The sequence below is a fragment of the Camelus ferus genome, chromosome 25, assembly GCF_009834535.1.
Source record: "Camelus ferus isolate YT-003-E chromosome 25, BCGSAC_Cfer_1.0, whole genome shotgun sequence".
Lineage (NCBI taxonomy): Eukaryota > Metazoa > Chordata > Mammalia > Artiodactyla > Camelidae > Camelus > Camelus ferus.
Window position 1 is genome coordinate 32230159 of NC_045720.1, and position 12145 is coordinate 32242303.

Consider the following 12145-nt stretch of genomic DNA (forward strand, 5'->3'; position numbering starts at 1 on the left):
TACAAAATAAATCCCTCCCAGACTAGTCAGTCATAGAAAGCTTCCAGAAGGAAGTGACTTTTAAGCTGAGACCCCCAAGGATGAGTTATTGGCTTTCTTTTGTATTTTTTCTTGCAATGCTTTACTTATGTCATTAAAAAAAAAAAAAAAACCCACAAGTTTACAGTGTTTCCTGATGCCCAAGTCATACCTGGATTTGCTACTAAGATGTGTAAGGAAGCTGGCACTGAAGGACACAGATGTTGCGGGGCTTTAACCTCACAGGGCAGAAGAAAGCCTACAGCCGCACGGGAGAGGACTGCTCTGTTCTGCCTCTGTTTGATACGTGTGAAAACAGAAACTGGGACGTAGGCTTTCTGGGGCAAGGGCAGGGAAGGGAGTTGGGTCCCAAGGCCCCAAAGATTCCTCCAGGATAAGGCAAATGTATTACATCTCTGTTCTACTCACCTCTGGTGTGACTGACAATACATATCCTTCTTAAAGATAAACCAGCGAGGTTTAAAATGGTGCCAAATTTCCTCCAAAGAAAATCACTCACTTAAAACAGCCACTCTAAAAGGCCCACCTCAGTTGCTTTCTTCCTACCTGAATACATTCTTCATAATAAGAAAAGCTGATATTTGCAGAACATTTTTCAGTCTCGTTAAATAGAAAAATGAAGCTTCACTTGTACAACACAGACCTCAAGTTAAAAAAAAAATCCACCCCAAGTTTACAAAGTTTGCACGGCTTTGCATGACTTGCTTTCCTTCTTGGGATGTTTTAATCCCAATTATCAGAAATCAACCTTGTTAGTAAGAACTGAGAGGTTAGGGAAAAAATTCAGAAATTCTAGATATCTCAAAGATACAACCCCCACTTAGATGGACTCAGTGGGCATCTAAATCCTGGCTCTGCCACTTACTGTGGAAACTTAGGATCGGTTATTTTCCTTTAAAAGTCTGTCTCCTCATCTGAGAAATGGAGGTAAAGCGTTAATGTGTGTAAGGTGCTTAGCAGCACGGCTGGGGCATGGAAAGGGCTCAGTGAGCAGTAAATGTCATTCTGCCTGATAAAAAGGTAGAAGCCACAGGGTGGGGACTAATTAGATATGGGGGGAGAGAGACAGGGACAGGCAAAGAGAACCTATGATCTCAAGTTGGGGTGACTGGAATGACAGGGAGGCCACTAGCAGATTCAGGGCTCAACAGGAGATCTGGGGGGAGGGGCCGATTTCCATCTCGGGCACAGTGAATAGGAAGTGTCAAGAGGCCATCAAGATAGAGAAGACTGGTGGAGCCACTAGGGAAAACAGTATGGACTCTTTAAGAAACTAAAAATAGAGTTATCTATGATACAGCAATCCCACTCCAGGGCATGTATCCTGAGGAAACTCTTAATTTGAAAAGATACTGCACCCCAATGTTCACAGCAGCATTATTTACAACAGCCAAGACATGGAAGCAACCTAAGTGTACATCAACAGATGACTGGATAAAGAAGTTGTATTATATATACAATGGAATACTACTCAGCCATAAAAAAGAAATAATGCCATTTGTAGCAACATGGATGGACCTAGAGATTATCATACTGAGTGAAGTAAATCAGAGAAAGACAAATACCATATGATATCACTTACATGTGGTATCTAAAAAAAGACACAAATGAACTTACTTACAAAATAGAAACAGACTTACAGACATAGAAAACAAACTATGGTTACCAAAGGGGAAAGGAGGGAGGAATAAATTAGGAGTTTGGGATTAGCAGATATAAACTATTATGCATAAAATAGATAAACAACAAGGTCCTACTATATGGCACCAAGAACTGTATTCAATATCGTGTAATAACCTATAATGAAAAAGGATATGAAAAAGTATACATATATATATATATATAAATCACTAGGCTGTACACCAGAAATCAACACAACATTGTAAATCAAACATACTCCAATTAAAAAAAATAAGGAAAGTCATATGTCACACTTCTGCTTAAAATCCTCCATTGACCTCTCATCTCACTCTAAATAAAATCCAAACTTCCTCACGTGGGAAAAAAAAAGAGAAAATTGGGCATATTGACAAAAGCAGGGTTAGAGCGGCCATTATTATTTATTGAAGGGGACTTAATGCAGGATATGCAGGAAAGATAAATTTAATTCCAAAGACCTAAAGTTAAAAGAATTAAAGATCTTGTGAAAGTAAAACAGTGAAATTAGAATAGTCAGACATTTAGCTAAAATGAATACTGGGGGAAAAGTGACATCACACAGAGGCCACCACGCTGGGTTGGAGGGGTGTCCCCACCACACAAGTCCTTTGTGCTGTCACCGGTCAGTCGTGCAGAGAACAGACCCACTGTTCCCTCGTCTTCCTGGAGCCGGGATTTCCTTTGGTGGAGAGACCACAGATGGAAGCCACAGCAGCCCTGTAGATTGGATGCCCCAAACTGAGGATCCCAGGAATCCGGGACCTGTTGCTGTGCACTCTTCACTGCAGCAGCTGAGATGCCACAGGCCTGGACGTGCGACTAGTGGGCAGCAGAGAATGTGATGGCACATTCAATCCTAGCCTTGCCTGAGAGAAACTTGGCTTAGCCCCTCGCTGCTGGCTAATTGTGCCCAATCCACCCGGGGTCACACAGTTCCTTTTCAGATTCTCTTTCTCTATTTAGAGCAAAATTATACTCTGGATGTCTTGATAAACACCAAGGAATACACATACATTTGCTGAGTTCGAGAGATTCCCATCTTAATAAGTCTACTTAGTAAGTAAAAACTTGTTTGGTCTTGTTTGTACTGTCAATGGCTTTTTAAAAAGCATGTGTAAGTTTTAGATGGGATAAAACTAAACAAATTAAACTTTTAGTCCCTCCTGCTGTTTAAAGCCAAACTCTTCATTCTTAAGTGGCAGGTGTTTTTTGCTAATTAGGGTCAGATTGATGGGTAGAGAGAGAGAGCTAAAACTTTTTCTTTGATGTCATTTCTGGGTTGGCCAAGCGACAGCTTCTCTTTTCTGCTGTCTTTGTACTCCAATCTACAGAAGGCATGCACAGGCTTCTGGGCAGAAGGTCGCAGATCTGGCTGGCTTCCATACACCAGTCATTCGGCAGAAAACTTGGCCAGCTCGCAGAAACACTTAAAGCGATTCCTTGGGTGTGGAGACATCCTTGCAATGCCTCCTTTTTCCTTCCCTTTTGGAACACGGATCTGAGCTGCCCCCATCTCATTCCACACTGCCACCCGCCCTGCTTTTGGCGTTTTGGTTTACACTAGCAGCCCTTTCACACGAGTTACTCTTTCAATATCTTGGCAAAGACACCTGCCCTCTTCCCTCCAGAACACAGGAGTCTGCCTACATGATCAGCACCAATAGTATTTAATGATATTTAAGTTGGTTTCTGGACTGGCTGCAAAAGTGAACGTTATTTTTTTTTTAATGGAAATAATGTTTTTATAGTTTCAATTTCCCTCTATCACCTACGTTCAGTTCGCTTAGCAGGATTTTTCCTCCAGTGATGACTATTTCAAATACAACACATTCCTCTATGGAGTTAACTTTAATGGTTATGGTCTATAAATATGGTTTATTGAGATCATGACTGGGAAGTACTGTTGATTAACGAACTGATGACATGCTGTGTGGTGTGCTTAAGCAGTCAACCTAACAAATGTTCAGGGCCAGGAGAGTTAAAAAAAAAGAAAAAGAGAAAGAAAAAATGGGGTGGGGCGGCATAAAGGACGGGAGAGGGAATCTGCCTTGCATTCTTTGGGACATCAGGACGGGGTGGAGGCAGGGACAAGGACATCAGACTCAGGGGAGAGGCTGCACAAGCTTATGTAGGAAGAAGGTGCCAGTAAGGGAGGGCAACCCGTCTGTTGGCCTTAGATCTTCCACGCGACTTAGCTTTCTGGAAACCTGACTGGCTTGTTCAATGGAAGCTTGGTTTCTAGGGTGAACGGACCCATCTAAGTCAAAGGTGTGTCTTCCCCTTCCCCTCTGCCCAGCAAACAGACTCCAAACTCTCCCTCCTACATGGGCTGCTCATGGTGGGCCCATCTGCACACCTCATGGTGCTGGGCTGACTGTCCACGACCTTAAAATAGGACTTTGCAGAGTAACTGCGGGGGCAGCTTTGGAGCTCAGCTTGGGCTGTTCCTCCATCAGGAAAGCCCGCAGCATCAGCACCTGTGGGATCCGAGTATGAACTGACACCTTGGTGTCAGTGGTGCTGAGTGTCATGTGAACAAGACCCTCTCCGAGGACCCTACATAGAATCTCAAAACCAGCACTTTTCTCCTCTTTACCAGGTGCCATTCTTCATCTTGTAAAAATTATTAGGCAAAGCGCTGGAAAATCACGGGGAGTGAGACGCAAATAACTGATTTCCTATGTGCCTTTCACAGGGATCAAACTATCCCAGTGACAGGTCTTTTCCATCCCTAACGACCCTTCAGGTGTTTGACTTAGCGTGACTCTTATGGGCATTAAGCTTCAAGGAACAGAATTTCTGAGGTTGAGTTTATAAGGAATACTAATGAGACAGTTTCCAAAAAAAAAAAAAAAAAAAAAAAACCAAACCGACAGAGGCTGATTCTTAGGGATAAAAATCTCCCCTCACTGCTCATTTTATTTTCTTTACATTTCCAAATGATCTGAAGTACCCATTCTGGAACAAACCAAAACCTCTCTTATTTTAATCTCCCCAAAATGGAACATAGTAAAACCTGAACTGCTTGTTACCAGTGCGCGGTGGACATAATGCAATCACACGCAAAGCTGCCGAGCCTGGTAGAGGCGTGGCTCGGCATGCTGGCAGCTCACGCCCGCTCCTCTCCACTTCTCTTGGCCTGAGATGCTCTCATTTTTATCAGTGATGAAATATTAAAAAACACACCCGTATGAGACAAGCCATAAAGCCTCCTCCTCGGGCCGTACCGTGCATGTGCGCAGCCCCACACAGGCAAGGTTCCCAGGCACAATCATCATGCAGTCAAAAGGCTGTTTTCTTGGATGTGGGCAGATCTCACTTTTATTGCAACAGCCTTCATGTACATACAGCACAATCAAAAACGAACAAACAGGAGGGCTGTGACTTTTGAACATACGAATATATAAAAGTCCCTTGAAACTCAGGCTGTCAAGGGCATTTTACAGGGAAAGCATTCTCCCCACTCTCATTTTTTGAAAGACTGTTTTACACTCATTTTAAAAGATGACGAGGCATACTCAAAGTTCAGAGTAGTAGGAGGTGGCCTGAAGGGAGAGAAGAAAACCTTTCTTCATATCGTTCGGTAAATCCCTATCAGCAATTCCACTTGACAGAGGACAACGGGTGCCCTCCCGGAATCAGGCTGGGGCAGGCAGAATATTTAGTGATCTGAGCGAGGATGGGAAACCCAGCGGAAGAGAGGACCTGACACCACGCAGTACCAAACACATCAGGTCCCCTCCAACACACCATCCCCTGACCCCAGGCACCGGTGTCCAAATGCAGCCACCGGGGGTGGTGACTGACTGGTCGCACAGCCGGGGACTGTCAAAGGGCCTCAATTTACCCCGTGGACAAAAATCCTTGACCAGCAAATTCACAAAGGAGCTAAGGAAATTCTTGTTTTATGTATGTATATATATATATGGACTCCTTGCAAATCAACATTTCTGTTCTCCTAAGGATTTGTTCTAAGTACTGGAATGGCCTAAGAAAAGCACTAATTCTGATTTTTATACTTTCAAAAGAGAAAGAGGGAACGGAGAGAAAAGTGTCACAAATTCTTCAACTCTGGGGCTCAACACGTACAGCAAACAGGCTCCCAGGACTCAAGGTTCATGGAGATTGCTGGGGAGCATCAGAGCCAGGGGAAGACTGGGGAGCCCCACCCCCACCCACAGAAGGAATGCTACAGGGACTATCACAGTGCTCCAGCTAAAGCGTATGTTTCAACTTAACATCTGAAATTTTTAACTGTAGCATTTCAGCCACAAAGAAGCTCGGCGAGCTCATCTCAGAAGGAACATGAAAGGACTATTGCTCCGATGCAGAGTCTCCAAGCTGTGGCTGTCACTCTCGCGCTCAGGCGGACACATAAGGTGGCGGTGGCTCCTTGGCAGTGCCGTTCACAGTGGCGTCATCGTACGGGGGTAACAGCACCTGAGAAGAAGAAGAGAGGACGAGGGTTCATGTTTAAAGATGCACACACATTCCCCCGAACTTTAATTTTAACTGAACTTTTCCCATAACCTGTACCAATTTTCCCACAAGTGACTAGACTCTGACGACAGACTTTGAATCCTTAAAGCAGCAAAGAGGAGGAGACTTTTGGCCCTTTCTGAGTTTTCCAAACCCTGCCCACTTGTACCTGGATGGCTGTGTACCAGAGGGCTGGTCTCCAGGACAAGGAAGGTGGTGGAGGCTCTGAAGAGGAAAAGAGGCTCCTGGGTGACAAGTATGTGAGTGCACACAAAGGCAGGCCCCCCACTGACCAGAGGACCACTCACGGTGAGATCCGGGCAGCAGAGCAGAAAACATAAGGACTGTGGTATCAACCTGGACTGAAGCAGAACTCAGCCACCTCTTAGGAGCATCGCCAGGGCTAAGTTAGCTAATCTCAATTTCCATGTCTATGTGCGACAGGGAGGGCTGAGAATCAGTGGTCTGTAAAATACCCAGCACGCTGCGTGATGCACACCCGACACGGCAGATACGTTATCTGCAAGTGGCCGGAGAGGAATGAGCAAGAATCAGCACCAAGCTGGTTGATCACCTCTCTGTTCACACTTCAAGGACAAAAACAATTGCGTGTAATTGTTAATGAACTGTCAACATAAGAAAACATCGGCTGATTTTGGCTTTCTGGAGTATTTACAAAACAGAGAGATATCAACTCAGTATGATCAGCCTTTATTCAGTCAACTAGCATTTATCATCGTGGGTACAAAGTCAGTAAGATAAAAGGCAGTTCCTGCTCTTAGGAATTTGGAGATAAGATGAATTAAGACCTTACCCAAATCAAGGGCTTTGTGGAAAGGGAAAGAATATGCACAAAAGAAACAACAAAACCAAGCTTTGTTACTTTACCTATCATGGACATTACTTAGAGTAAATATTTTTATCAATTTCATGAATTTTCATTTATCTGTCCCCTTGGCTCCTAGAGGGAGGGCACTAAAAACATTCGAGGCAGGGGGCATCTGTACTGGTTAGGGTCGAATCAGGAGACAGAAAACACCCAGCGGTTTGAACAGAGAAAGTTTAATAAAGAGTTATTAACAGGAGATTGGAGGCATGGAGAATTAGCTAAGGGGAAAAAGAACTCTGACGAATATTAGCACTGAGTAAGGGTACTCGAGGAAGGAACAAACTCCAAGGGGTCACCTCCCTAAGGCTGGGAATCAGACACTGTTGGAGAGGGTGTGGTTAAAACCCACTGGGCGGTAGAAAAGTTTTCTGGGTAGAACCAGGCCAGAGCCAGTGAACCATCTACTGGGACGCTGGGTGCTGCTGCAGAGGGGCTGTTTTATGGTGGGGAGGGGGATGCACCACTCCCCCTGGAAACTGCCTACAGGTGTGTGTGTGTGCGCGCGTGCGCGCACTGGACAGGCCACCAGGAAGAGGAGGTCCTTCTGCTGTTGCTGCTGCCCTGCCCTCTGCCCCAGGGGACACTCCCAACAAGATCCCAACACTGCAGGGCACACAGGAACCAGGAAAGAAAACCCTTTCCTCCTCCAGCGCCCTCTACCCACAGGCTCAATGGCAGGGTGGCTGGTGAAGGGGAAATCTTCACAAGGCCAGCTCCAAACAGGCTGAAAGGGGCACTCGGGAGCTGCATGGTGGTAAGTGGTAGCTGGCACAGCGCCACACGAGAGTGCCAGCAGGCCCGGGAATCGTTCCCAAATGTTGCAGCTGTGTCCTGAGTACTTCGGATCAGGCACGACCCAAGGTAGACTCAGCTGCCAGAGCTGGAAGGGAAGGAGCACCCGGGGTGCATTCAGCACACGATGCTGGTCCAAGGCCAGGAAGCGTTCCCAGTGTTCTCCACACAAAAGGACCACTGGCTCTTGCATCCAACAAACCATCACCTGTACCTAGAAGGTGCTCGGTCATGCCTCCACCAACCTGAATGCACCTCTCCATCTGCTGAGAAGCTTACAGCTGAGGGAGGGCAGAGATGGGGACAACGGGCAAAAATGAGTGAGCGACGCGTGGGTAGAGACAAGACGTTAAAGAGCAGACAGGGACAACTGATTTAGGCTGGAAGGTGAGGAAGGCCCTCAGGGGGACAAGCAGGATCAGCAGCAAAGCAGACGGCACAGAGGGCAGAGGCAGGAGCACGAGCAAAGGGCGGGAAGCTGGAAGCAGAGCTCCTTCTGGAAAGCGAGGGGCTGCAATGTGAACCCTCAGGGGAGAACGCTACGCACAAGAGGCTGGAAAGACAGGTGAGAGTGTGGAGAGGGCCTCGTGTCCACCTCAAGGAGCTCTGTCCAGGCTCAAGCAGCAGCACCTCCACTAGGAAGCCCACGAGTCTCAGCTGGAGCTGAGGAACAAAATGTATTCTCTGCAACAAAGCCACAGCTCTGGTCTGCGCCTGTGTGAGCTCCAGGACGTGTGTGTGTGCGTGTTAGATGTGGTAACTCACAACCAGCAGAGGCAGCTGTGATCAGCAACAGAGATACTCGACTTCACAGGACTGTGCTTCCGCACTAAGCTCCACGCCTCCTTGAACAATCATGACTCCTAGCTGTCATTATCCTTGGAGAAAATTACCCTAAAACACAGTGGAGCTACTTGAAAGGCTGCAAAATCAGCTATCATATCCATATTTTTTTTTCTTCTGAGCAAGAAGCAACACTTAAACTCCCCCAAAATGTCCACAGATGATTAAACACAAAATTTTCTTGAAAAAAAAGAAGATGCTTTTCTACTTAGATCAACAAAGTATTTGGAAATCTGAGAAAACTGTAGGGTCGATTAAGATAGAGTATGCCAGTTACGAGGCCATACAACAAAACTGATGAAAATGCAATCATTTTTACATTTTCAGAAGTGGGCTTTCAGTTAAGCTCAGCTTTTTATTTTAAAAAATTTAATCATTCACAATAAATGCCAAAAGACAATTTCTGAGGACTAAAAATACAGATCATGTCTTACTTTACTGTCTGGTAAACAGCAGCCACCCAATGTGCAGCTAAACACAGAGGCATCACGTCTCGGCCACACACCACTTCACTTCAAGCAACAGTCCGTACAACCAAATTCTAATCTAAATATAGACCCTTGGAGTTTGTCGTGATAGGATCTCAACTGCAGAGTGTGTGATGGTGTGACTCTCTTCCACACAGATGGAAGACGCCGCTAGTCGATGACCCCAGGAGGCACCTGTTCATTAAGAAGATTAGCATCTGTCTCTGCAGCATCTCTTTAACTGGGGCTTGTCATGCCAGATCCACGTGCAGGTGGGAGAGAAGCTCATCACTCATTTCAATTCAACTCAAATATTCTGAGGGTTACGGAGGAAACGTCATTCTTAGCTACATCAACGTACAGCACAGTTGGAGCGAGACATAAATTAACATCAAAGGCTATAAAATGTAACATCCTGGAACAGAAGTGTTGGCCATAAATCTGCAAGTTGGTAGAATTTGGAAAACTAATTCATCCCATCAAATACTAAGAAATGATAAAAAGCTCAAGAGGAAAGAACTATTTATTGGGAAAAGCAAGAAATGTTTGGAGACTAGGGTTAGAGCTCTACTGTAATATCAGAGTTAGGCCACGAAAGGCTTATTTGGAATTCTACAGTTGCTAGGATTACACTCCCCAAAGTATTATATATAAGTTATATAATAAACATCTTTAGACATTCACAAAATTACTTGCCATGTCTTATGCGTGTGCATTTATGTTCCTGGGGAGAGGGTCAGAGCTCTCACCAGATTCTCAGAGAACCGTCCAGAGATTCTGAGGTCCAGGACTAGGGGGAAGGCAGTACAAGACACAAGGTAAATTGCACCAGAAGTCTGTTTGCTGGCCCCGCATCCTCATAAGGGGGAGGGAAGTTAAAATGAAATCAAGGCTCAGGATGACGGCGGTGTGCCCAGCCTGCAGCAGGAGCAGAAGCCCCATCAAAGAAAGAGAAATGTGATGATTTCTCAGAGTCACACATTTGGAAAATATTAACAGGTAATTGAGAGATCTGATAGCCTAAAAAGGATCGAGGTGAGGTAAAAGATTAAAAACGTGGCCAGCTGAAAAAGCAAGGCAAGCGTCTTCTTCAGAAAAACAAAAATTGTACAAGGCAGGGAATGGTCGTGACGGAGCTCTGCACTGAACACGCATACACGCGGTCATGGTCAACGCTGACCAGTGAAGCAACCAAAACCTGTGATGTGGCTGGATGAGGAGGAAGAGGGCAATGGAGAACACAGGGAGGAGAATGAAGGTTAAATCCTATTCCACAACAGCTCAAGATACCTCAAACCAATCACCGAAAAATTAGTGACGCAGACATACTATTTTACAATACGGTGGGTAAACATCAGGAGAAACAAGGAAAAGAGTTGCTGGTGCCGACTGCCGAGGTGGAAGGGGAGGAGGCCCAGAGAAGGCAGAGCACCGCTGAGAATGGCAGTCACCACTGCCCAGACTTTTAGCGACGGGCATATGATGCGGTGTCAAAAACAAAAGTCGTATTTTCAAAATAGACGAATAATGATGGCGGTCTTGAAGGAAAGAGGAAGGCAGTCATCAAGGGGCAACTTTCAACCTGAGGGCGGTGCGCAGGCTCGGAGCTACCTCGTTCCTCTTGCTTCTCAGCCAGCAGGTGAGTTGTGTGTTTGACGTGAGATTTTACAGGCGCCTGGAAATCGAGCCTGACTTGCCAAAGATGCAACTCCCTATGCGAGGAAGGGTGGCAGGGGCCGGACGCGAGCAGCGCAGGCAGGGACAAAGCGACCCGGGGCAGCCGGGCCGTGGGAAGCTACTGCCGGGGAAGCAAATGTGCTTCCACAGAGCAGCTGCTCAGGACCGGGCTGGAGACTCTCCTCGGGTCCTGGGAGACCCAACCCCACATTACAACATGATCTGGAGCGCCTCTAACACCAGTGGAAACTGGAGAGCTACGATGCCATGAGGGGCCCCCCAGGAAACGAACAACTCCCTCATCTAACACCCGTTCATCGCACCCTCGCGCCCAGGCCAGGGGCAGCCCGGGACATGGCCCTCTCCCGCCTGATTTACTCCCACCAGCACAGCAAGCTCGTTACCAGTCAGACGCCTTTTCCCTGTGGTTTTTCTCTCCTGGAATGTTTTCTTTCTCATGTCACTGCATACAACGCCCAAACAACCCACTTCACTAGTTAAATTCACTTCCAACATGGGGATCTGAAACAGTCCAGCCTCAGCCACTGTCTTCTCCTCTTAATTATGCTGCGCAATTGTAGCACAATAAGTTTTGAAATAAAAACAACACAGTTAGATACATCCATACTCTTTATCGATAATATAAAGCCATAACACTGGACACGGCAGTAATTACAGCACAGCGCTCTCAAATCAGACACAGAATCACTCCCCGGAAGCACTTACCTAATTGGCTCATCAATTAAACTATATGCCATCTTGTACTATTAACTGTCTTGTGTACATTTACCTTCCTCCTCTCTAAAAAGCTTCTAAAGGAGTCCTACAATTCCATATTCCTTTCTTAGCACTGCTTCTTAGACAGAGGTGAGTCCAAATTTGAGCTCTACCATTTTAGCTGGATGGCCGTGGTCAAATTCTGGAGGCACTGTGGTGGCGGACAGTCAAACACAAACTCTGACATTAGACCCGGGTTCAAGTTCCAGCTCTGTGATTTATGAACCCTGGGGTCCTGGGTAACTCAGTAAATCTGCCTGAACCTCAGCTTCCACAACTGAAAGTGGAGACTGTCACAGAGACCCTCAGAAGACTGCTGCAAGGATTTAAGCACGGTTACCCACCACCCCCAGTGCACCGAGTACTGGGGCTGAGCACTGGGGCACTCAATAAAAAGCAGCAATTCTCCAACTCCAGCAAGATAATTAAAGCAGGAATATTTTGCCCAACTAGTTCAACTATACCTTCCGTAAGAAGCAGCACCAGTTAACATTCTACTCACAAATTTATTCACGTGGGTTAG

At 46.0% G+C, this 12145-nt stretch overlaps 1 protein-coding gene across 1 annotated transcript in view; it reads right to left on the reverse strand.

Annotated features, from left to right (window-relative positions):
• Positions 1 to 4578: 4578 nt before the first annotated feature.
• The window catches only part of LAPTM4B (lysosomal protein transmembrane 4 beta), a 54487-nt gene continuing 46920 nt past the window's right edge, over positions 4579 to 12145 (reverse strand). Inside the window, exon 7 of the mRNA XM_032468257.1 lies at positions 4579 to 6138. Within this exon, the coding sequence (XP_032324148.1) occupies positions 6061 to 6138 (78 nt within the window). The 3' untranslated portion in view covers positions 4579 to 6060. The remainder of the gene's footprint in view (positions 6139 to 12145) is intronic.